We start from the raw sequence: 26,216 nt of genomic DNA on the forward strand, positions 1-26,216 counted from the left end.
GCTTGTTTTTCAGCAACACAGCATTTAAAATGTATCACAGACACTCGCTCTGACTCTCTCTCTCTCTCTCAATTGATTTTCCTCTCTGCAGTCTCTGTGTTTCCTAAAAGGGAAGTTACTCTGAGGTTCACCCACAACAGATTGCTCTTTGTTCTTGCAGATGAAAGAGGACGCAGCATAACGTTTTGAGAGTTGCAGTTAGCTTGCTATATTGTAATTGACTGACACACACTGTACATGAATCCTAAACATTTCACAGCCACACACACATTACTCATAATTTCACATAAGATACAGAAGATCTTGTGTGGTGTTTGTATGCTGTCAGTGATAATGGAGAATGCTCCTTTTTTTTTTTTCTCTGAGGTCAGTGCAGCTGCACAATTGTTGCTTCTTGGCTGGTCAAAATGCATATTTATCAGTGAAGCCTGAAATTGATTATCCAACTGAATGTGATTGTTTTTAATTAGTCTTTTATGAGATTTCTAACTGCCACAGACGAAAGTGGAACACATTCTTGGTCGAGGTTGCAAATGTGACCCGCCATTTAATGGGCAATATGTAGTAGATGGAATCGTGTTGCCTAATGAAGGCATGGCTAAGCTTCCAGAAGCGAGTACTGCCCGTCTTGTAAGAGATGGGCTGTCTAAGCAGAGCACAAAACACTTAGTGAGGAACGGCTAGGCCCCAGGGCCAAAGTATTCGCTGCCAAAAGCCACAGTCAGCTCAATGGCCACATACACTGCTCTCTGAAAAGGTGGACTAGTGAATCAATGTACATATGTGTATGTGCGTAACTGATGGGACAAATCTGAGGGAGTGTGAATGAATTGTGTTGTAAATAATGGGCAGTTGTTGGGTATAAAATAAGTTTTAAGGTGAGCTGTAGGCCAGGCAGCCAGGCCCCACAGTAGCGGGGCTTTAATCGGATTGCAGCCAGAGAATGCTGAGGACAACAAGAACCCCTCCCCGTGCACGCACACACGCTTCCATAAAAACCCACGCACCTGCACCTTGATTAAGAGCAGCCCGAGAGGTCTGGGGCTGACAGAGGTAATAGTCCAGGGAGAGGGGATAGAAGACCGGCTGCATTAGCTGACCTCCATCTTCAGCTCTCTGTCAGTGGGTCTACATGATGAGATTAACTCGATTATAGCTATAGTTGGGTTATGCTCCTTATCTGAGAAAGGGTATTTATCCTTTGATATATGGCGGTGAATGAATCGAATCACTGGCACAAAGCATGCAATACTACAGTACGATAGGTGGCGCTGTACCCATTTTAACTGTTGCTAATAGAGCCACTTCCTGTTGACGTCTTCACCACCAACAACAAAACTCAGGCATTCGAGAAAGAAGGCGAACGAAGAGCAAGATGAAGCGACGTCCCTCTACATTTATGATGAGCTGGTTATGGCACAAAGCGATGCACAACGGCACATTCTCCATTGCGTTGTTTCTTTCTTTCTGACGGCGGCAACAACAACAGTAATGTCGTCTCCTTCGACTTCCGGGTGACGATCGCGGGTAAAAATCTTGAGCATGCGCAGAACGCTCGGTCCGATCCACTACATGCACTTTCAGTGGGCATTTGGATTGAGTTATCCCAGGGTCTTAATTCAATCGCAAGTAACCCGATCCGATTCGATTTCTTGTCAGATTAAGGTGTCTACATGAATGAATAACTCAACCTTATTGTAATTTAGCCATTAATCCGATCCGATGGCCCGCATGTAACTGCACTGACTGTCTGTGTCTCTGTTACTCCCTCCCCCAGTCCATCTGTAATTAACCAGCAGCCATCTGCATGCTTGTATGTGTTTGAGCAGACTGTACCCTTGTCTTCCTATGTTAAAACAACAAGCCCTGCTGGCTTTCTGAGCAAGTACAGCGTTTTTCAGTGAGCTCACTTTGTCACCGGGTGACACATCACATAAACCCTGCTACTATACTGACAACCTCTTTAACAATGATGGCTGACTTTGTATGTGAACGCACATGTCGGAATAAACTACCACCTTGCTGGTCTAACTTTTATGTACCCCATCATCCTCAAAACTGGGGCACAGGCTTGTGCCTTTGGGAGAGGGAAAAAAAAAAAAATCACCCACTGATTGTGCTCTTTTGTGGAACATAATGGCTGGTGTCATCTCTTGTCCTCCCCTTGCCATGAAATATTAAGGAGTGACACCAGGCAACTTGAGATTCATGTAAGAGAGCCAAACATTATTCTCTTTATTTCTCATCGCTCCCTGCCTCAACCCCCTCCCTCAACCCGAACCTTTTTTGTGCAGCACAAAATATCGATCAACCCCCCTCTAGGAGGTAGAACAGGGCTTTGGAGGCACAGTAGAGGGGGAGGAAATTTTATTGGTCCTGAACCAAACAACCTCATCAATATTGCCCCTCTCGCACCCTTCTCCATTTTCTTGTCTATCTGCCCCAGTCTTTAAGCTGGAACAGGCTCACTTGTGTACTTTATCTAATGATCTGTGAATCCAATTAGTGGTGTGTAGAAAACATGAGCACAGCCATCAATCTCCCTTGTGTGGATAAGAACAAGGATAGAAGCCCGCCTCATTTTCTCCCCATATCTATTTGGCAGTCTGTGTTTGGAGTCATTCTGAACTCAGTCATGCTGCATGCATTTGGTTTTATGTACACGCACAAACGTCGAGCCGTCTTTAAGTAACAACACATGCAAAACAGAAAAAGGTGTGAACAAAATCAATTCTGCAGCATGATTGGGGTCATTCTTGACTTGGAGGACAATCATTTTCCCGAGCTTGTTTACTCAACGGGGGCAGCTGTGGTGCCCACTGCAACCTCTGTGACATATTGATCCTGCATTATAGATTTCAGCCTCCTGCCTTCCTCCTAACATGTCTGCCCAGATACAAAGATGTCCGCTGGGAGGCCATTTCAAACGTTTTAAACAAAAGTAGGAGTGGACAAGGCTTTCAAAGAAATGTCAAACGCTGCCACTAGTCATTTTTCTGCCATTGCATATTTAAATTGATTGATGAGGGAAAATGTGTGATAATATTTTTTTAAATTACTGAATTACAAACAAAACTTGCACAGTGAGATAAAATAATTAAGCTGTAAAAATTAAACGAGTTGTTCATACAGTACTGTATGAAATGTGAATGTATTCAAATGAAGGAATTAAGATAAATTTCTGTTGTGACTTAGATGCTCTCAAACCCATCATGAAGATGTGTATTTGAGTTTCTCTGGTGTTATCAGTTAGGTCAATTAGGAGCCAACAATCCTCCAGTGTGTTTTTTTTTCCACAGGCGCTGGTTTCAGTTTCGCCTCCCTGCCATGACCTTGTAATGTGTTAACAATCTATATTTGTTGGGAGCCAGTGAATGGTTTGTGTGAGGGTGCCTGCATGTGACTTGTTTATTTGCCATGTTTGTATTCTGGTCGTGTAACTAATAACTTCAGTTTGATGCATATTTATCTGGTTCAGCACAACGCATGCACACACAAAGACATCCGGAAATTGCTTGTTGTTTCGAGCGCACCATCTTAAATCAGTAGAATTTCTGAGTGTTGAACAGTCTGCTGCCAGACCTGCCCACTGAACCTGATTCCATCAATCCTTCTCGCTGTTCTTACCGTGTTTATCTCCTCTGTCTTCATTTCTCTCACTCCCTTATGTCTGTCTCTTCACTTCATTTCTCCCTCACCCCCTCACTCCTCTTTATCTGCTGTCACTCACCTCCCTCCTCCCATCCCATGTTCAAGTCATTGTGTCCGTGTCCTCGACGCTCATTGACCCTCCTACCACCCTCTCTGCTTGTATCTAACCTCATTTGCTGTTATTGGCCAAGTCAGCTGTGTTCTCCCCTCCCCCCTTCCGTTCCTCCCTGTATCCTTCTCTTTCTCTGCTTCTTCCCAGCATCCCTGTCTCCCTCCGTCTTTTGCTAATGGAGTGATTGCAGCGTTTCTCCCTCTGGGAACAAGGGATTGAGCAGCCCAGTACGCCAGCACACACCCACACATGTTCTTTCTCCCACTGTTAGCCTCACACACACACAACTACCCCTGGATTTTCCTGCTTGTGGACATTTAATTAGAAGCCGTGTACAATGCAAATTATCTTGCTAGGGGTCCATCTCATATGTTGCAGGCCTGATTAGCTTAAGCAGACGAAGGATTTTCTTTGTCATCTAACCCATATACAGCACATGTGCGGGCTGTATTCACAGATTTTCATTTGGCAGCAATGCAAGTTTATAGCCATCACAAGATTGCATGTGCTTTATTTCCACTGTGAAATTTGTTCAAGCAAATCTGTGACAAGCGGTGCATTCGTGTCGTGATAGTGTGTTTGTTCAGGGTTCCAGCTTTGTCAAATAATATGGCCGTACATGCGCTGCAGATATGTGTGCATGTGTGACTCAAGGTAATCTACGTGTGCCAATCTGATTCACGAGATATGCTAAAACAAATGGTGTGTCTGCAGAGAAAACTCAGTTGCTTATAAACCGTAGCTCATGCTGGGAGATTTTTATCCGTGCAAAATCGCGTTGAAGATCTGTGAAAAAAAGGTTTGCATGTCCACTTATTGCCTAATCAGCGAGGCTGTAGTTAGGAAATAAGCTTGATCTGAAGCCAAGAAACACAACTACAGTTTTTGCCAATTTCTTGAATAATTGACTTATTCTTGTACATATTTACCCTCTCCAAAGCTAAAGCTGTCAAATGAAGCAGAATTATCCCTAAAGATTAATATCAGCTGTATATTTGTTCTTTGTTTGTGTTTTGTTTTCAGCATTTTGAACTTGCCATCAGCTGCATTAAAACCATGTCTGATTCCCAAGTCCTTAGGGCCACATAGACTTGGTTTAATTTAGAAACGGTCTGAAATGAACAATTTCATTGATTTCTGGATCAATTTCCCCTGAAATGGGCATCAAACCGCTTGTTTTGCGGATGTTGCTTTGAAAACAGACCAGACTTAAATGACCGGTGCAAATTTAAAATACTACAAAGTCACTATATCGTGATGAAAGTGTGATGTGATTGTTTTTAACATCTGCAGTTCTCCGTGTGCCGCCAGGACATTTTTTGCTGTCCAAGTGTGGTTATACATGTATTCACACATCAGTTTGTGTTGGATTGATATAACACCACAATAGCCTTATAATTAGCATATGTACTTGCATGTATTTCCTGCGCTGTATCTCTCTCAACTGGCAGTTTGAGCGGGAGCTTATCACCATGCCTTGGAAAATGCCATCTAGTCAAAGCCCATAATTAAAAATGTTGGATAAAGATGCAAATATATGTGCATAAATACGCATTCTTAACATGAGCAGCTATTAGGTTTTCTGCGGACCCTGACTTTCAGCCCTAATGGAATCCAAAGTGCTGAGAATTAGCTTAACAATGAGATCCTCATGCTAATTAGCTTGCGGCCTTAACATATTCAGATTGATGCAAAAATATCTCTTAATGTACATGTTGGATGGATAATGTACTTCCCTGCCATCCCTCTGATCCACCCCCCGGTGTCAGTGGTCTGTGATGCATGCAGCAGCGAGTCAACAGCGTTGGACAGTAAAACAGACCTCACCAAAGACACACACTCTCTTTCTCTCTCTCGCTCGCTGGTGCTGAGCCATTGAGATGATGGCAGGAGGCTGACTAGACAGCCATCACTTGTCGGTTGTCCCTGCCTTGAAGCCAGAGTTTCCCCTTTTTATCTTCCCATTTCTTCCTCTGTGACCACCCTCCGCCCCACCCCCACTGAACATTTGAAATGCAATTATGGATCAGTGAGCACCGCCATCAGTCGCACTTCTTGTTAATATTTATTGAGTAGAGCAGCAGCCGCTGCCATCTCTTGAGAGAGGGGCGCTACAGTCATTAGGGGCAATTTTGTGTTTGTGTATGTGTGCTCGGCTCTCATTCCACAGTCCCACCCGCCTGCTGTAAGCGAGCTGGTACATTTCACAGGCATGAACATGTGGAGGTACAGGCGTTCACAGTTGTGTGTGGGGGCTGTCTTAAGTGTCGGTTTGCTTCTGTGCTCGCTGTGAGGAAGCGGCGCTGACAAGGGCATCTATGCGTCTGTAGACATGGCCGGTCATTCGGACCTGCTTCAAGCTGTTTGATTGAAGTGTTCTGCCGGACACGTATCCCTCTGAGGTGCAGCCTTACAGCAATAGCATCACAGCACAATGGCTGCTAAACTCTGAAAGCCCTTTCAGTGTCGCTTAAATACAAAATGAAAACAGAACAGATTGTTGCTGACACGTAATTAACGCTCTGACTTCCTGTAAACGTGATAGTGTATCTATGTATCGCATTAAGTCTTTTTGGCCGTGAACTAGAACGAGAAATGCCATTAGTGGATTAAAAAAAAATAATTAAATGATTTAAAGAAATGAATTCTTCTTAGATTACCGACATTTGTACGACAAATAGCCCTCTCCATTTGCTCTCCTCGCAGTTGGCTGTAACTACAACCCATGAGCAAAGATTTTTCCTTTTCCTTTTTTTTTTTTACAGCTGCTTTGGCAGTATCAGGTGACTTTCTCCATTATGGCTATTGTGATTAATGCTCTTGTATGAGGTATGAGGCTCCCCACCAATCCTGCCCTCCCCTCCCATTCTTTCTCTCCTCCTCTGTCTATGCACACTTTAAATTTCATTGAGGTGAAGCCATTAATGCCATTCTTTATAATAACATTAGCACATTCAGCCGAGGTGTTGGGGTCACTTGCCGCAGCAGCTGCTGCCTCTATGCAAACATGCCCTTAAGAAGACGCGGTGTGCAACGCTGGAAAGTACCAGTCCTACTCTGGTGTCAGTTTGCATGCTTGGTGCATTTCTCAGATTAGATGGAGACTGGCATGCTTCTTTCACAGCTACAGTTTGTCTCTGGAGAGGCAGGTACAATTCATTGTCCACACACACACACCGTGATGAATAAATAAAGCAATAGAAAATTGCAAAGGTTGAAATAATGCATTTCAGCCCCAAAGAGAGTGGAGTGAGCTGCATTCAGCCCTCCTTGTCGGTATAAAACCTACCCAACCCTCCTCATGGCTTCTCTCTCTTTTTTTCTCCCTCTTTTTATCTTTTTGGACAGATAACACTTTCTTCTTTCACCTACTCTGCCATCCCTATGCATTAGCTTAATGCTGCTATGGAAACTAGTTGTTCAGCCAATAGGATTATCTCTTGCTCTTGGATCGAAGACGGGAGGAGAGGGGGGGTAGAGGCGGGCTGAAATCAAAACGGGGTTTGTATGTGTTTTTATGAGTGGTGATTACTTTCCCAGATGGGGAGTGGGCGCACCCTCCAAACAATGGGGGCTGGTTGGGCTGAAGGGGCAAGGCCAGCGGCTGTAGCGTTTTCACGAGGCTCTTTAGAAGCTCAATCAATAGCCACTCTTTGACCAATCCTAAATTATTCAGCAGAGAGGCATGTTAGCCCGCTCTTCTCCTTTTGGCGTATCATTAGTCTCTTTTCGCCTGCCTGTTTGCATTTTCTTTTTAACAAATAGATGTTGAGAAATGTGTTCTGTCATTTTAAAGTGAGAGACTGGCCTTACTTATAAATACAAGTGCTGCTTTCACCCCACTCTGCTGTGAGAATATCCAGCAGTACCTTTTTCTAGCTAATCACAAGGGGGAAATATTTACTCTGATGTCTTCACTCGCATCTAATATGAATTAATTGTGCTTTGGCGTGAAGAGCTGAAAATCAGAAAAGCAAACAGGTACTTATGTCTTCTTTGGCACTGGCTTTGATGGGGGGGTGTCTCTTAAAAAAGCTTATAGATTTTATGCTCTCATAACCAACAGCACCACCAACCTGGTTTATGTATCTGAAAATAATACCATGGAGTGTTGAATTTCCTGATCAAATCTTCCTGTTCAAAAATGTAAAAGTTCATCTGCTCTGTAGGGGGGGTTGCATGTTAAATTAGAAGCGATGAGTCCTTTGAAGAAAGCTTATGTTTATATGGTCTTGCACAACTGGGACTTAAATGGTGGATGAGTTCCCTTTTTTTTTTTGTCCCCTTCTCACTCGTACTTTTCAGTGTCTCAGTATCGTGAAGAGAATGCTTTTTTCCCTCTTTCTGGCCACCCAGTGTCGAGTGTAGTAACCAGACACTAAACACATTTGCGTGAACTGGTCAAGCTTTAATTGGATTGCCCTCTGCTCTGAAAATGGAAGGCTAATTTTAACCAACCACCTAGACTTCTTTCACATTACGTTACCACTTCTCTTCTGTCCCCTTTTTTTTCTCCCTTTTCCACCTTCTACTTTTCCCCTCTCTCTCAGCTTAAGTATATATCTGGCATGCTTCACCGCTGGTTCTCAGCTCGGCTCAGTGTAATTTCCAGCTTGTCCAATGTGTGACATGCCAATAAAAAAAGAATGAGAGAGACCAGGAGAGGAGGAGGAGGAGGGGTGGAGGGTGTAACTCTGTGGAAGTGGAGATTTACAGTGGTATCGGGTTCACACGCTTCCACTAGGGCCCTAACCCCCCCCCTTTCTCTTTCTCCATTAAAGAACACATGGTGCAAATTAACTCTTGCCAGTAGGGAGAGAAAAGGGAAGAAGGGCATCGGTCAAAGAGAGGAGCAGACATGAGAAGAGGAAATTTCAGGGATTGCTGTGAGGTCTGAGGAATGTCTACACTTTGTACCTTGGAACCCGCTGCCTCACGCAGCCTTTAAAACAACAGAAACATCACCACAGGCTGCCATCTACAGCGGCTCCCCTGCAGCAGCACTGCTAGCTTATACAGACCCTCTGACATTTTGTACATGTGCGGCAGCTTGACTCCCAGATAACTCAGTCTATCCTTCATCTCTGAATGCTTGTTGATCTAATGCAAGACAACTGGTGCACATATGCTCATGCTTTGATCGTGAAAGGGGAATATTTCTCTGCTTGAAAACGCTCGTACGCATTATCTCATGCGATGCCTGTTTATGTGAACAAGAAACCCTCTAAACCTACAAAGTAATGATGTGTAATTTTACCAATCTTGTCATCAAGCTATACCACTGGAGCTGATCCGTAACGGTTTAATAAAATGCTTATAGTACTCGTAGTTCCAGGTCTTTCTCTGTTGTTAAAATCCATCTGTATCCCCAGAGGTTGATTGGGCTCAGTTTCATCTTCTGTCAAAAAGGGCTTGTCTTTGGTTAGGGTCACACTAAAGAGTAACTTAAAAGATGAAAAAGGAGGATGAAAATGAAGACAAAATGTGAAGTGCTGTACTGGTTTTCCCTCAAACACGGGGACGTGTGTGTGTTTTCCATTTGGTGCATCACGTTTCCGCCCGCTGTGGCTGGTTGTTGCTTTATTTTGATGGGCGAATCTAAATTATATTTGCCTGTCTGTCACCGCCAGTGGATGGACTGAGGCAACCACAGCTGCCACGGCTCAGAGACGCTTCACCACACTTGCACACACACTTCATTTATTCTGCGGATAGGTGTTTGGGCTTTTTTTTTGTGACTCGCATCCACACAGAAAGCATGTACACTTCATTATTCCTGCCTTGTGTAAACCCCCGGTGCTCTGTTGTTATTACCAAAAACAGTCCAAACCTCTGAATTCTCTACCATCTTCGCCTGCTGTTTGTCAATACATACCAAACTGACTCCCTTTCTTTGTCAACCATAATCCTTTGCAAACATTTCCTCAGAGATCCCACAGTACTGCCCTTTTATTATATTGTTGCCTTAATCTTAAAAAAGTGTGCTACAAAACAGCATAAACACAACCAGTGATGGTAAAGACATTTCCTGCCATCAAAGGACCGAGCTGTGCTATCCCCTTAGTAGCTGTATTCATTTCTCCTCCCGCCACGCTCAAATGCTCTTTGTTCCTCTCTTTATAGGAATGTACTTAACAGTTCGGCTGTGTTGTGCCTGTGAACAGAGCCGCCTTTGTTCCAGCAGGCAGTTAACACTTGTGTACAGAGCAGAGGTAGGAAAGTCTGCGTTATTAAACCCACTGTTAAATTAGCCGAAGCGCTATCTTAATGAAAAGATTAGAAATATTCAGACCTCTCTAAAGTCTCTATTTGTATAGCTCTCAGTTATGTCTTCCACAGTATCTAATGGCTGCTCCCCTGCCCCTGTACAGAGATGAAGGAAAGCTGCCGCCCTGCTTTTCAGTCCGCATTGACATGCTATTTGAAAGGATCGAGTCCTAATTGTTACGGTAAAAAGTGAGAAGGAATGAGGAGTTTTACATCGGATTCAGGCCCTGCTAATGCAGGTTTCTTTGGTTCGGCACATGTCCTAAACAAAGGCAGTTTGAAGTCCTTTTCACCAAACTGAGTGAGAAATGGCATAAGGATGTTGAAGTGAGTGTGTGTTCTGCTTGGACTAACACGGTTAGCTGTACAGACTTTGACAAGCTAACCCTGGGCTGTTGGGCTTAATAGCCCATTTATGGCTGTCCATAATGCCCTCCCCATTTGTGGTTGAATCACTTTTACAAGCCTCCATAACTTACACTTTTCATATTTCGCACTCATCTCCTTATTCCATGATATTTCTCCCGTCTCCTCCTCTCTTGCTCTGCTTTGCTGTCTGGTCCTTTTGACAAATCTTGTGACTGTTGGCATTTTGGGTGAAAGGGTTGATCTGATTTCACCCCACACATGGGGATGTCTGAATTTACATTCACACTCCAGCCAGAGAGGACAGAGTTTGAGGGGGGAAAAGTCTCTCTTTCTCCTACCGTAACCCTCCTCTCCAGGTGAAATGGGATGATTTAATGTGTAGCCCTGTCAGAGTGAGAAATGGAGTTGGTGGAAGAGTGCTGTGACTCTCTCCGTCAGTGAGTGGAGGGTGTGAAGGGGTGATGAAGGTGATTGAGACCCCCGTCTGTCTACGTGTGCTTCTTGGATAGACAGTGACCTCTCGTCCTGTCCTCCCCACAGAGTCGAGATGCACACATTTACACAAAACGCACACATCATTTCATCTGTGTTCACACTGCAGTGGAAATTGCGCTTACACTCTCCTAGCTGTAGACTGTGACAGGTCCTGTAGGGGACTGAGGAAGCTTGCTGTTAACAGATGGCTGAGGGACTTCTGGAGTACTTTTTGGCCCAAAATATCACCTCAAAAGATGCACTGCTAGATCATCACAGGGGTTTGTAGATGGGCCTACTTTGAGTGATAATGAGGCATGATGTTATTTATTTGCCAAAGCCCAACTTCAGCTTTTTTGCAACGACTAATTGACTGTTAAATTTCTGTTACTTTAAAGCACTATTTTATTTCAGTGGAAATATTGATTACTACTATTGATCACCTTTGCATTGTCCTTGCTGTCTGCCTTGTATTTATCTTTTATTTTACTATACTTACCTATTAATATTTCCCACTGGATTGGCCCAGATTGTGCCCTCCCCTCCAGCTTTACGTCTAAAGGCACAGATACCGGTTATCACAGAGAGTTACTCTTAACAGTCCAGCTCTAGTGAGGGTGGCAGTTTGAGACTCTTGCTTAACTCATTACAGAGCAGCAACTGGCCATAATTGGGTGCAAACTGTTTCGTCATGCTAAAATGCCACTTAAATGCCAAATGGCAGTGAGGGTGTGTATAATATGTGGGATCTCTGTCCTGCTGCTTTCGACTCTCTCTTGGATTGTTGCTGCTGTCAGGGAGAGGTTACACAGAGATAAGTGGGTTGCTCTTGCTACCTCAGCCCACACTGCTTCTGTTAGCTTACCAGGCAGGACTTCTAATCCAAAACCTTTCATACTCTGTAGGCTATTGTCACTGTAACAGAAATGGTATCTGGTAAGTAGGAGAGGGGTGGTTAATTAATTATTGTCCTGGTGTTTGCGGACGAGCCAACGGCTCCCGTTTATCTTTGGTGTAGAAATGCAGCGAGATTGTGTAACTCTCCAGTCACTCAGTGTTTTTAATCACAACCTTAAATCTCCAAGCGTACACAGCAGATTTTTGCTCTGATAAAGTATTTTCTCTGTTCTTTCAATCCCAATCCTACTTGTTTGAATGAACTATATTGACTTTAGTAGGCTAGCTTATAGTCTTAAACTGATGAGTGTTGCCCCACACGTCCATTTAAGGAGTTTGTTTTAGCTCTTTGTGTTTCTGCAGAGAATCACAAGTGTCTGGAGTCCACCTGTCAAGCCCTACCGCGGCTGTCTTTAGCACAAACCTGACAGAAAAACACCAGAGTGCATTTAGCTCCGTGCCAGATGGCTTATGTGCTATGCTAACATGCTATAACAACTATATTTATTATGGTAATATGTAACGCTAAGCTTGGAGTCATTGGTTTCCTTGAATGAAAAGAAGCAGAGTTTTCACTAAGCTGATGCAGCAGCCACTGAGCTTTATGGCCTTTAAAGCACAGCAAGGCTACATGTCCCCACATCCCTTCCAAAGACTCTAATGTGTGTGTTTGCTACACTGTATGTGAGCAGCCTGTGTAATCACTCCTGGCTGGCAGGCTCGGAGGGAGAGGTAGAATCAATGCAGTGGCCTATGAAGAGAGGAGAGAAAGGAGGAGGGGGTTGATCAATATCGTAGCAGCAGGGTGGGGTAATATCCACTTCATGCAGAGCTGCCACAAACAGGGAGGATTGTGGGAGTGAAGCAGGGGACAAGGGAGGAGAAGAAGAGGAAAAGGAGGGGCAGCGGTAAAAAGATGCAAATCTCCATGGCACTGGTAAACAAGAGCTTCTGTGTCAATCACCAGATGAAGTGCCACATTTAGCACACCCCCCCACCCCACCCACTGCTAGAGATTGTTTGCTTGGCAGCTGCCTGCCCATTGGTCTGGGACGGTGAAGGGGCGTGGTTACATGATGATAATGTATGGGCTGCCATGGCAATGATACCCACTGTTTAAGAGAGTCATCAATAACCCCACCCTGTTGGATTCCACACTGTTAGTCAATGTCAGCTGGATCGCTCCATCGTCAGAAGATCATATCACTCTCCAGAATCAATCTATTACATCCATCCACTCTGTAACAGTGAGCCAGCTGTAAGAACAGCATATAATCATCCACACAAGGACAAGTGGATGTCAATCACAGCACCAAAAAAAGAGGAAAAATGTGAAAATCTACCAAGTAAAACAGTCTGAATGGGAACCAGCTTCACACATAAAGCTCTCTCTTTATGCTGCTTTGTTGTCTGAGGTTACGTGCCCCCTCGCATCTCATGCTCATGCTGATTGCATGGTATGGTGAACTGTGTCTCCCTTCTGCTTGATTTAACTTCAAAGCTGTGACTGGGTTGAGCCGAGCATGGCCGTTTAGAGCTGGGAGACAGGATGTGATGGCGGACAGCTGAACTGTGCACTGTAAACGGACACTTCCTCTGTGGTGGGTAGGAAGTCCCCGCCAAACCATATGGTCACACTGGGATGCACAGATTATATGCGTGTGTGGGTGCATTCCTTGTTTTTCCATCTCAACTCATCTCTGATTGTGTTTGTGCATTTATCACCCCGAACGTGCTGTTACAGCTATTTACAGTAAACTGACTTCCTGCCTACACCGTTGAGCCTGTTTTTGTTAAAGAAAGCGGTGGATGTGTGTATGTTTGCACATCGCCTTTCATTGATACTGTCAGGGCAAGTGAGAGGTGAAAGTGAAGTGTATAGGTGACTTGCGGAGAATAAAGCACCGTCTAAGACACGGCAACAACCTCTCTGTCTTCCCCACCTCTTTTTTCATTCTTCTTCTCCTCCTGGTAAACAGTCATCCTCCTCTCCCCTTTCACAGAGTGAGCTGAGGCGAGTAATTCCCTCTTCTACAACAAATCCTTCACCTTACCTATCCAGTCCCGGAAGACGCTGCTGCACAAAGCAAATGTAGTCAATCTGTGTGTGTGTGTGTGTGTGAGAGTGAGTGCATGTTCAAAGAATGTCTTTTGATTTACAGGCAGACTCAGATAAATGGGCGGAGAAAGCTTTGATGTGCTCGGGTTGCACAGAGCGGAGATGTTTGTGTGCTGTTCAACCTCTTTGTCTCACACCCTCTCCGTGGGTGCTCTGTTTGTGCATGTGTGAGAGATAACCAGTGTGTTTTACACACAATGCTCGTCATGACTCCAGTGTTTTTCCCTCTTGTTATCAATTTGTAAGGACGTGTTTATTTAACCGTCTGTATTTCCTGGTGTTTGGGAAGTCATCAGGGTGACACCTACCAAGGTGCTTCAGTTTTACTTTGCGGGGTTAAATATATAGATTTATTTACAAAATCGAGACAATCAGTATTTTGCCATTTGTGTGAAGATGAAACCAAACGAAGAAAAAGGAGTTCAGTAATAAAAAGTTATGTCACCCTACTGCATATTTGATTAAAAAAGGATGAAATTGCTGAGAACATCAGCAGGTCATCGACTATTTGACTGAATTTGTGGGCAAAAATGTCTAATGCATCAATTGTATTCACAGCATGTCTGCTCAGTAATTACAGAACAAGCTGTGCATTGTATCTGCTTTACTAACATTTATCGTTTATACTTTTCTTGTGTTTTCCTTTTACACCACGAGTTTTTGGTCTGATCATTAATTAGTTATATCAAATTAGAAGATTTATGTGCGTCTTTTTAAATTAAACACGATATCTTCATTTACACTTTTACCCTACTAGTTCAACCTGCTGACAGTACCATGTACCCTTTGGACAGCTTATAGTACAAACAGAAAAGCATTGTGATTGTCACATTTCATCCTTTTCCCCCAGTTTAAAAATGCTATATCTGATATCGGAACAGATTATAACTTATACTTCCTGTTCTTAGTTGAGGAAGCAAACTGTTTTATCATGGTGACTTAAAATTCATCAACAGATCAGACATGTTACAAATGAGTTTAAAGATGTGGCTGTCTTGACACACACATAACCCCATCCTTAATCATATTAGAATATGGCTGTTGTCTCTGGTCTAGACTAAGAGTCATGCAGCATATCTCCCTCTAGCACTGGGCCAGCCTTGTTATTGCAGCTGTGTTGTCTACAATGCACCTCTTGTTGGAGAACAGCAGGAGGCCGCTCTAAGCTTCTGGCCTCTGTTTGTGCGAGTGTGTGTGCGCTCGTGCGCACATGTATGTGAGTTATAATTGCATTCTTCTCCAGCTTTCATACCGCAGTTTCTGCCTTTTAAACTGTTTTTGGCAAAAGGCCTGCAACCTTTTTAAATCTTCCCAACACACATCAGATAGCGTTTTTCATTTGCATCCATACTGATATATTGTCTCACACACACAGAGGCAGGTAATTTGCATGTGATTATTTGCATATTGTACAAACCAAGCATGCCTGACAGACCACCCACTGCTCTGTTGGAGCAGCATCTGGCTGATACACAGCTTACATGATGTATTACTGATAGGGCCGGTGTCATCACTAGAGACTGACAGACAGGCGAGGTCACCTTCAGACAGAGAGAGGGGGGAGGGGGTTGAAGATGGATATCTTCAGAAGCGGATAAAACGGAACAATCAGAAATGGTTGAGTCCATGAAGATATGGGCTCTGCAAGGCTGTGTGATGCTGTCTGTCCGGTTTCCTGCTCAGCGTTAAGAACTGGTTTTTGCATGCTTGCACCACCGTTTGGTGCTTATTGTCCTCTATCTCCTGCTGTTTATCACTCCTCTCCCTCCCAGGTGACTCTGTGTTTGTATTTGTGTGTAAGTACATGTGTGTGTTAGATGGATCATAAATATTCCTCCTATGCTGACCACACAGGGCAGCACACGCACACATTAAAAACCTGAGCCTGTATGTCACTTTCACACTGACTCTCCACAGACGCTTAGAAAAAAGCAGACCAAAGCATTCATTCTCATGCACACGCTGTTCCTTTTTCACCATATCTCAAAGCAAACACACCTCTCTGACCACTCCCCCCACACACACACAAAAACCAGCCTGTCCACCTTTTACACACATACTCCATAAGCTACTCATCAAGCTGTGATTATGATCGCCGCATCGATCATTGATAGAGCGAATTGTGACATCCACACACACTGGACTCACTTCAGTTTTCTTCATTAATCACTGCTGAGAAAATGACACCACAGGATACACTTTGCATATACAGATTTAACTGTACCGTGTCAACTTCTGTTTAAACCTTTTTAAGCGTTTTTTTAACGTTTTGGTTCGCATTTTTCAGCATTAAAATAGTTGTACTTTTTTGTGTTCTGCTGGGTAGTGCAGATGCCTGTAGAGACGGACCCGCTGCTGCACTCGTTCCCTGCAGCTCTTCCTGTTTTTCCAAATCTACCACTCGCACGACGTGTGCCAGGTTACGAGAAGCAGGTGGTGCGTGATCGGATGAAACGGCATCGGATCACACTCCCTATAGTCCTGTCAGTAGCAGCGTGGAGAACGGGTAGCATAAACATAACTGGCAATTGAATATGTGTGAGTTACACTAAGGTTGGACATTGATTATTATGCCTTAAACAAGCCCTCTCATTTCCTGTGTTCCCTCCCGATCAGCACACTGCTCCATCTTTACCATGCCTTTCTCAGGAGGCTGTCACAGGTCGTCCTGCAGTCACAGGGGGTTTGGATTAACTGGCCGGGCCGATATCCAGAATTACAAATACGCACATATGCAAGCTGATATTCATATCCTTTCTGCACGCCCCTCTCTGTGAGCATCTTCTGTCTTCTTCTAAAGCAGTACTCCAGTCAGTATTGGTAAGATGTCTCATTACCTCCCTATGCTATGCTTAACAAGGCAAAGCTTACACAGTAGATTATAGAAAAATGAAACAGCGGGTGGTTTGAACACTGCACAACACAAATCTGCATTTTCCAAAGAAAAAAAAATTGTTTGCATTCCTCAGTGTTTCTGTGTTTGGTTCTTGCTCTAAATTCTGACTCACAGGTATTATCTTGAGACCAGACAAGTCTCTGCTCTCCTGAGAACATCCGGGGTTATGCACCGCACACACACACATGCGCTGGCAAATACGCTAACACGCACTGTAAGCCAGGTATCAAAGTGAGATGGCTTTGAAGCTGCTAAATAAAACGCTAAAGGCAGGTATGACAATGGTTTCTGGCAGGCTTTAACGTTATGTCTGCCGGAGAGGGAGAGCCTGGGAAATAAAGTCAGTCTTATGATGTATCACCCAGATATCAGATAATAAATCCCTCTACCTGTCCTTTTGCAGTCGGGGGGTTTGAAGTGTTATTTGGAACTTCATTTTAGTTTATATCCTGTTTGATCTGCAAAGATCTCTGTCTGAGTTCCTCAAAAAATCAAACTAAATGTAGATGAAATAAAAAGCTAATGTATTTGGAATGGGCCTAAACCACTGAAAAGTATTTGTCAGGTCCCCGTTCCTCGCTTTTAATCATTATCATTAGTGCCTGTGTTCTTTGTATGCTCTCCTCTTTCGACTGAAACAGTGCTGCTTTCCACCACCACTTAGCTTGTCTTGAGTTTCTTGGCTAAAACTGCCGTGCAGCACAAGTGTTTTGAAGGCTAAGGCAAATATTTAAGTTGGACGCAGCTTAGCTATTTCATGGAGCCAGCAGCCAGTGCTTCTCAATTCTCCCTGTCGCTCTGGAAGGAGAGCGCTATGCTCAACATGATGCATTTTTCTTATTACTCCTGCCTTTGGGACACGTTCATATGAAAGGAGAAACTGAAATAATGCAGATGCACTTTGTCTTGTTTGTTACCAGAATGGAGTGAAGCAAAGTGTTGGAGGCGTTAGATCTCAGATCTGGTAGTCATGTGTGGCACTTGTGACTCTCCATAGAGTAAAGAGCGCCTGTTGTTGCTGGTATGATCCACCAGTAGTGGCCCTCAGCCCTGAAGGCTTAATTAGTATCATCTGTGAGTTTCGCGTGACTCAACCGCTCTCTTCTTCTTTTTTTTTTTCCTTCTCTCCATCTCTCCTGTCATCATCTTTTTGTCTTTGTCTGGATGAGACGGGAACCTGTTAACATCCTCATATGTGTTGCTGTCTGTCATTAATTTGCAATATGACACGACTAGCGAGTCTGTCATGAAGTGATTTATGCATGTCTTCTTGGTTAAATAAAAGTGGGATTTAGGTTTAAGGTAGGCGTCGGCGCTCATGCTCGAAAATGCGCACACAACATAAAAACAGCAGTGCAAATCAGCCCACTTTTTGAATCGGCTAATGCTCATCCAATCCAATACGGACCTGGGCTGACAGATGGGCTCAGTGTGTTCAAAGCAGAGGGTGGCGATTTAATATCCAAACAGGTCAAGCCAAAGAGAAGCCGAGAGAGGGAGAGGCACCCTTGTGTAGACACGACTCAAAGGTCCTGCCATCACCGCCAACCGCAGCTGGGACTTGCCTCTCCTCCCACACTCCCTGCATTTGTTCTCGCTGCCAGGCAGGGAAGCGGCATGTGCACAGTTCCTCCTCACAAACATTGTAATCAGCATTTGTTTTGTTTTTTTCAATGTTGTAGACGTTGGCTTGAAAGGCAAGCCTCCCTCCAAGTAGCAAAGTGCTCAGTTTGAAAGCCATAAGGAAAGGAGTGGATTTCTGCTGCTGCCTGCTCTGACAGTGATATAGATGCTTTCTCTTACCTCTGACGCAGAGTCCCTGCCTGCCCGGCTCTACTGAAAGGTTGGGGAGAAGAATAGTGGTGCTTACCCTGAAAGCCTGTTATTTCTCTGTATGTATTTGTGTGTGTTGGTTCACACAGCATGCTGGCATTTCTTTAAACAACCTCCTTTGTCAGTCACTGACATGTGGAACATTGCTTGAGCACAGCAGATCTCCTGTACCTCGCGAGTGTGTTCTGTTGTCCAGATGGAAGTGCTTATTGAGTGCTTGTGTGCTGGCAGATCCCTGTCTCACTGAGAGTGGGAGAAAATGGGGAAGGAGAGAAAGCAGGGTGGAAAACCTTTCCAATCAGATCCATCATCTTACTCTGTGTCTGGTAATGTGAGTGAATGTGTGATCTTCCCAGCCAGCTCTTCCTGCCTCTGCTCTCTAATCTTATCATGTCGGAGCAGCAGATTAGTCCTCCCAGATCCCATCTCTGCTTCCAAATACCACAATCAGCCTTTTGTTCTTTGGTTGTGCTAACTCTCCCCTTGCGACATGCAAGGTGAACATTCCCACACTCCGCCCTCCCTACCATTTTGAGCCCCTGTGTCAATGTCACACCACTACCAGCCTGGATCTGTCATACCCAAGGCTTCCCGGCCCCTGGGGCATTAGCTAACTAAGCTCTTAGTTCAGCCCTCTGCTAGCCTAGCTCAACTGCTTGACATTCCTTGCTAACATTGAGCTGCTGCTGTTGCTCATGTCTGCTTGACCTCCCCCTTTTCCCTCCCTCACTCCCCGCCATCTCCTTTGTCTGTGTGTTCGAGACTTACTTCTTGGTTACTACTTTCAGAAGGAAGCCATAGATCCAGGCTGCTGTTGTCACCAGTTAGGGTAAGAGGCGGGTCACTAACAGGGTTGGCAAAGGAAGAAGAGAGTGTTTGAAAAGCAGAGAAAATAAACAGAGCTTTCCTGTTAACGAGGTGCACTGCTGGGGCTGTTGTGTGGGAGCAGGAGGATCTGGTATTGTTTAAAGCAAAGCACCAGCGTTACTGTGCAGGGAGGAGGAGGAGGAATATGGCATAAGGGTTGAGGGTTACAGGTTGTAACAGCATTCTCTGACTGAAAGGCAGGGACCGTGAAGTCAAGGCCACTATGAGCACATGTAAGCGAATACTAGCCGTTCAGCATTAAGAGGAGCACTATCTGAGGTTGGTTTCAGCATTAGGAGGGGTTTTGCATTGAGAAGTGCTGCTTTTATTTCACACTCTTGAAAGTTGAAAACAGATTTTTTTCCTCACCAGGTCCTTCTTAAGTGTATATCATTACAGATTCCTCCCTTAAATAACAGAGCTGGTTCTTTTCACATTTAAAGACCGTCCATGTAAAGAGGAAAAAGCTGCCCTCTGTATCCCTTTCTCACTCGCAGTCTTTGTAGTATTGTGGTTGTACACAGAGGCCCCAGCTCCAGAGCTGACTGCACACGCATGCAGCCATACAAAGAAAACTGCACAGCCATTATAGACCCAAGGGGCCAGCCACCTTTAGCTAGTCGAAAGCAGAATTAACTAGCTCACAGAGGCTTGTCTTGACTTCTGTTACAAGAGAGATTAATGCATTTATTGTTTTCTTTTATTAATATTGACTCTTTTCTTTATTTGCTCAACAAGAACACATTAAAATCTTGTAATGTTTACACATATATAACCCTCTGGGATATGGCTCTCCTGTTTTTCAGCCTCTGTCTGATGAATTATCCCAAGAATACCACAGGCCAGTCTGAGCTATTGGAGGAAGGGGGTGTCATTGTGTTCATCCCCAAAGCATGACTCTCAGATTTATATCACCTCAGTGAATAAAGGGGTGGCCTTGTACCCTGGGGGTTTCACTGAAGTGGGAGGAGGGGAGTTGTAATTTTAAGTCTGAGGAAATGAAATGAGATGACCATACTCCTCTAACCTTAATCCAACTCCTTTCTTCCTGTGTTTTACCCTCCTTATCTCCTCTACTTTGCTTCTTTGCACTTTCCCCTTTTTTATGATCTTGTTTCATTTCTTCCTCTCAGTAGTGGGTTAGTAAGTCTTTTGGCCTCTCTGCAGTGTGCACTATTCCTAGGGTTTAGGGCTCAGGAGGAGGTAGGGCAGGGCCATGTTTAGCCTCTGGCAGGACAGACAAAGATGTCTGACATTGAGCGAGACTCTGCTTTGCTCAGCTCTCAACAGGCAGCATGGAATGTCTCTAATCAATTCAGCATTGTGGTTCTTATATGCTCTCACTCTGTCATTTTCTATGGCAGGCTTTGCAAACCCAGACAATGCAACTAGTAGTTCGTTTGTCGAGCCTGAGCTGTCTATCATCTCCCTTCATTTTCTCTCCGTGTTATCTACTCATTTTTCTTCCCCGCATGTTTATAGAATTGTGATAATTGAAAGCTATGCTCGACTCCCACTACGTGTCCCATATGTTGCACTCTCAGTCTTTCTCTCCATCTCCCTGCCTCTTCTGCCTGAGAGGGCTTAACGCTGCTGTGAGCTTCATAACAGCAATCGGCCCTGGAGAGTGGCAGCCGCTCTGTAGCGACAAGGATACTGATGATGGTGGAAATAACATTTGCTCTCTGTTTAAAACAATGTAAGCTTATGAATAAGAAAGCTGTATGGGCCTGCGTCTTTGCATGTGCCATATGTGTTTCTGTTTGCACCAGGCTCCTGCTCTCTAAAATCCCTTTGATTTTGTGGTTTTACAGGCAGAAAATGAAATGTTTAGGGAGCACACTTGTAGCAGTTACCGTCTCCTTAAAGTATTAATTATGTATAAGCAGCGGATAACAACTCACTGTGGCTGTGGCAGGCAGTCTGTTAGTCTAGAAGGCAAGAGTGTCTGTACACTGGATAGACAAGAGATTGGGTGGCTGGGCTGACTGCTGGAAAGGAGGGGGAGGAACATGACGTCATTGCACACATGTCTTCACACACAGTATGCCTTCATGCTCAGGGGTCCTTGTCTCAGTCCATCAGTATGGCTCTCTGTTGAATCACTAGAAATGTGTGTGCGACTGTGTGATGTTGCGTGTATGCTCCTGTAATCATCCAGAGCAGTAAAGCAGCTGACCGGCTGCATGCCAGCTGCTGTTTAACACGTCCAGGCTTACTTAGTCACTCATTCCCCCTCCCTCCTCAAGGCTGGAGAAAGGGGAGCTCAAACGAAAGAAAATGAAGAGGTGGTGGAGTGAAGCATCGGTCTGAGAAAGGTGGAGGAGTGAGGAATGGGGAGAATTGGGGGGGGGGGGACCAGAGGTGGGCTTGAGGTTTTAGGGAGGTGATGATTTGCTTGGCTGCTTGTGCTCAGTCTCCTCCCCAGTGACATAACAGAACAATGTACTCGAAAGGCTTTAAATATCTTTACTCTGACCTCATGTTCCTTTACACACAAAGAAGTGTGCACATGTACCAGAGTCTGGAAAGGGTGGAAGGTAAACTGTCTGGCTTAGATTAACATAGCCTCTTTCTATTTTACGTTTTTTCCTGTGGCCAACGGTGGTACCATGTTTGGTGCAGGTGTTTCGGTCGCTTTGCTCAGGGCAGTACAGTAAAGTGTGGTCCTATCCCTAATGATCCCTAATAAAGATGGCAAGGGCCAATAGGATTGTGTCGAATTCCAGCGCCCAGCCTGGCTGTGTCTCCAGTGTTCTTTCAAACCGCCTTGACGGTCTTGTATGAAGACACAATAAATATTTTATAATGTGAAATGAAAACAGTATTTTGCCCTTTTCATCCCTCTCCTCAGGAATAGCTACAGTTTTCACCATTTTCTTCCTACCTCCCCCTCTTCCTTCCCTCTCTGTTTTGGAAAGGCTCTCTTTTTGCCTCAGTGCCACCACTTGCTGGTCATCTAAAGAATTACATATATTTGCTTACTTGCACTTAATAAAAAGGACCAGTGGGTGGCAGCAATAAAAGAGCATAAAGTCCAAAGAGACTCCTGTGGTATTCTGCTACACCGTGTTAAATATCTCAGTTTAGGTAGGTGAAGGCAAACCAAGGCAGTTAAATCCACGATGGTTCTCCTCTATAGGTCCCTTAGCAATGGCCATCCTACTGTTTTCTTTATTAAATCTCTAAATGCCCTACAATCTCTTTTTAATTGACTTGGTCTCTCTGTGGGACTTTTTTGGCATCAGTCTGTGTGAATCCTAAAAAGTGCATCTGCACAACATCATTCTCTGCCAAAAAGTCAGTTTATGACTTTGTAATCAAACAAAATGATGCCTGTTTGTCTACATGTGGGATTTTTATGTCTCCTGTTCATACGCTCTGTGTCTCTGTGTGTTTCAGAGTAAACGGGACCATCTGCTGATGAATGTGAAATGGTACTACCGCCAGTCAGAGGTGCCTGACTCTGTGTACCAGCACCTGGTGCAGGATCGCAACAATGAGAACGGTGAGAGTTTGTCGAGAGCTTTAAAAACCACACATATGTGCATAGATACTGCACAGTGACGCAGAAGCAAATATGCTTAAATTGCGTGCATCACCTCCCTCAATATGCCCTCACAAAGACGCACATGTACACACCTACTTCCCTCTGCTCCCCAGGCTGTTGGGTGATATGTGAGCTGGCTGTGAATTGCGTTTCAAACAGAAACTAGATGGAAGTGTCCCAGGCAGCCAAGCCAATCCCATGCCTCTGTGCTGTTCCCTGGGTAACACTCCCTCAGGCCAGACAGCAGCACTGTCAAGTGTTAATAACCCGCAGTGTCATGTGGCCCTTGAGCATGCACACTCAACACCATCGGTGCCCGTGGACTCATCTCACTCACAGACACATCTCAGGAAACATAAGCTGTACCAGTGACATTTTCCAACTGAATAATAAGTCCGGGTGACTATCAGAAGATTTAAATAATATTATAGTATAAAACACCACTTTGTATATGGTATCTTATTAACATAAGATATTAACAAAAAATGTCTCTAATTTATTTTGTCCTCCAGACGGTTTGTAACACATACTTGAAGTTCAAACACAGCTTTGTAGTTTATTTTTCAAGCTGCAGATTGTTTTTAACTCTTCTACTCAAACTGAATATTTGGGCACAAACTGCAGTGTGTGCTCATGATACACACCAACTCACCTGTTGACACTTCCTGTTGGTGACTTTGGTTAGCCAGTCTGTCTCTAATGGCTGATTTCTTTTTAGTTTTTTTCAGTTTGCTTCACAGAATGCAAGCAGCTCTAGATTTCTATTCAAAACACATTGGAAAGCGATTCATTCTGCTGTTTTCTTTGTGAGATGATCAGCCAAACACCACGCATGCTGCTCCTCCCCTCAAAACACCACACGCTGCTGTCTGCAGTCCGTCCCTGCAGCAGGGAGTCGGGATTATTAGAATTGATGTCACAAGAGCTGCAGCGTGGTGACCACAGCACGCCGCAGCTCTGGTCATATGTCAAAAGATGAGTCCTCAGCTCCTTCTTGGAGATGCATCTTAACCCCTCCTGTAGAGGTGATTTCACTTGACAACCGAGCATTCCATCCTGTCCTCAGGGGAAGGCAGATTATTGACTTTATTGAATTACGTGGCAGAATATTGACCCCTGCAGAGGTAGTTGTTGCTGCAGGTGTACACAGATCTATGCTCATGAGGGAGTTCAAGGGAAAAAAACTCTTGACTACTTAATCTTTGTTGCCTCTTTTGTGCTGGAATAATAAGTTTTTGTCATTTCATGTACTTTATGTGATGAATATGGACTGATCATGTGTGCTTTTGTCTTCCTGCAGACTCCGGCCGGGAGCTGGTCATCACAGACCCAGTGGTCAGGAGTCGAGAACTCTTCATCTCTGACTACGTGGACACTTATCATGCTGCTGCTCTCAGGTACACAAACAAACACGCACTCTATCAAGCTTTGATATCATAGCTGTGATGGAATAGAAACGCTGCGCCAGTGTCCCCCTCGTGATGTCCATGCTCAGGCTTGTGGTCCATTTTGCTTTCCAAACGATATTATCCATGGAGCGATGATGGGTTTTACATGAAATACTGGAATGTCAGTCACTTTTTTGTGGCGCCCTCTGCTGTTCTTTTGATTTAGTCATTTTCTGTCAAGGCAGACTGTAGTTCCTATATTTCATATGGATAATGGACATATTTACAAATGGTGTTAGATAAAGATTTTATATTTCAGGAAATAGCAGTTTAGTCCATAACCTTATGTGCTATTGGACCAAGAATTCATGATTCAAGTGGTAGCAAAAGTCAAAGCATCACAATCTTGTTATACTCCTCCACTCTGAACCTTTCAATAGACTATACAGTGTAACTTAATGAACATCTAGTTGTATATGTCTTACCCTCTGCAGCAAATTGGTTTTACTACCACATTATTCATGTTTTTTCTGACTGCTCGGACGAACCAAGACAGCAGCAGTATTTGTTGTACTAATGGTAGATTTTCACCACATTTACATAACACTGGGAAAAGGTTCTGCCAAAACCGACCAATTGTGTAAAGATGCAAAGCCATAAAAAATTAGACACATGCCTCATGTCGTATTCCATTAAAACGCTGATTAACACGCTTCAGCATCAGTTCCACATACACACAAGGGTAAGAAACTGTGCAGCTGTTGGTTCTCCCTCTATGCTTTATGTCTGTGGGCACACGTGAAGGCTGACTCGGTGATCATTCTTTGTCCCAGCCTCTCTCTTCATCCATTCCTGGCTGACCTCCCCTTCCCTTTAACCAGAACCATCTGTGAGCAGCAAATACATGTCTTCCAGAAACCACTGATTTCAGGAAAAATTAGCTGCAACCTCTGCTACGCAGAGCTCCCTTTGATTTGACTTATTCTTTGAGCTTTAGATAAACGGGAGGGAATTCCAGCGGGATGCTGTAATGCCGCAGCTCTCCAAAGACGGCTCTCCTTAGCACTCTTTAATCTTTTTCAGGGAGAGGAAGATCCTGTTTCTCTGCAAGGCAGCCCAACTTCATATGCCTGTGATGTCTGTTATTATGATACAGTCAGGCAGCAGGGTGCTGGAAACAGGAAATGCTATCGAGATGCGGTCAGAGCTTCAAGTCTCTTGGCTCATTGGGGGGTAGGGATGGCAGACAGGTTGAATTCCTCTCTAGATGTCGACGGCGTCCTCTTTGTCTCTCACACCTTAGCTACAGCAGACATATTTAGCTGCTGTTTACTCCCTCAGCAGGCACTGACAGGCAGTAGATACCTGCCGCTGTGTTTGTCACCTCTGATTGATGAACATCCAAAAAGCTCCTAATTACAGCCACTCGTCCTGCTGCCAGGGCATCACTTTGTCATCCATTTGTTTGTGTCTAACAGAGCCTGTCTTCTCTTCTGCAGGGGGAAATGCAACATTTCCCATTTCTCCGACATTTTTGCTGCCCGGGAGTTCAGAGCCCGCATTGACTCCTTTTTCTATATCCTCGGATACAACCCAGAGACCAGGTGAGGAGCTCACTTTACCACTGAAAACAGTCTGCTCCTTAAATTTTCCACAGGTCTGAAAATAAATAAGATAAATCAGGCCTCAATCTAACCAGTATTTACCATTTTGGTTTATCAGAATTAGTCTATCAAATGTCAGATAAGTTTTAAAACGTTCATGTCAACTCTTAAACCCAGGAAGACATTTTG

General features: G+C 44.3%; 3 protein-coding genes across 4 annotated transcripts in view; 1 reads left to right on the top strand and 2 right to left on the bottom strand.

Annotated features, from left to right (window-relative positions):
- LOC140271377 (uncharacterized) overlaps nucleotides 1-11,517 on the bottom strand; it is a 160,849-nt gene extending 149,332 nt beyond the window's left edge. The window contains exon 1 of the mRNA XM_072366570.1: nucleotides 11,506-11,517. The gene's annotated coding sequence lies outside the window, so the exon portion shown is untranslated. The remainder of the gene's footprint in view (nucleotides 1-11,505) is intronic.
- spsb1 (splA/ryanodine receptor domain and SOCS box containing 1) overlaps nucleotides 1-26,216 on the bottom strand; it is a 225,925-nt gene that overhangs the window by 129,399 nt on the left and 70,310 nt on the right. The gene's annotated exons all lie outside the window — the stretch shown is intronic.
- Nucleotides 1-26,216, top strand: part of rerea (arginine-glutamic acid dipeptide (RE) repeats a) — an 88,776-nt gene that overhangs the window by 28,238 nt on the left and 34,322 nt on the right. For both annotated transcript variants that reach the window (XM_072366558.1, XM_072366560.1), the window contains exons 4-6: nucleotides 22,888-22,993; nucleotides 24,336-24,432; nucleotides 25,923-26,027. In XM_072366558.1, the coding sequence (XP_072222659.1) occupies nucleotides 22,888-22,993; nucleotides 24,336-24,432; nucleotides 25,923-26,027 (308 nt within the window). The remainder of the gene's footprint in view (nucleotides 1-22,887; nucleotides 22,994-24,335; nucleotides 24,433-25,922; nucleotides 26,028-26,216) is intronic.

Source organism: Leuresthes tenuis, unplaced genomic scaffold (genome assembly GCF_036924035.1).
Source record: "Leuresthes tenuis unplaced genomic scaffold, fLeuTen1.0.hap1 SCAF_16, whole genome shotgun sequence".
Lineage (NCBI taxonomy): Eukaryota > Metazoa > Chordata > Actinopteri > Atheriniformes > Atherinopsidae > Leuresthes > Leuresthes tenuis.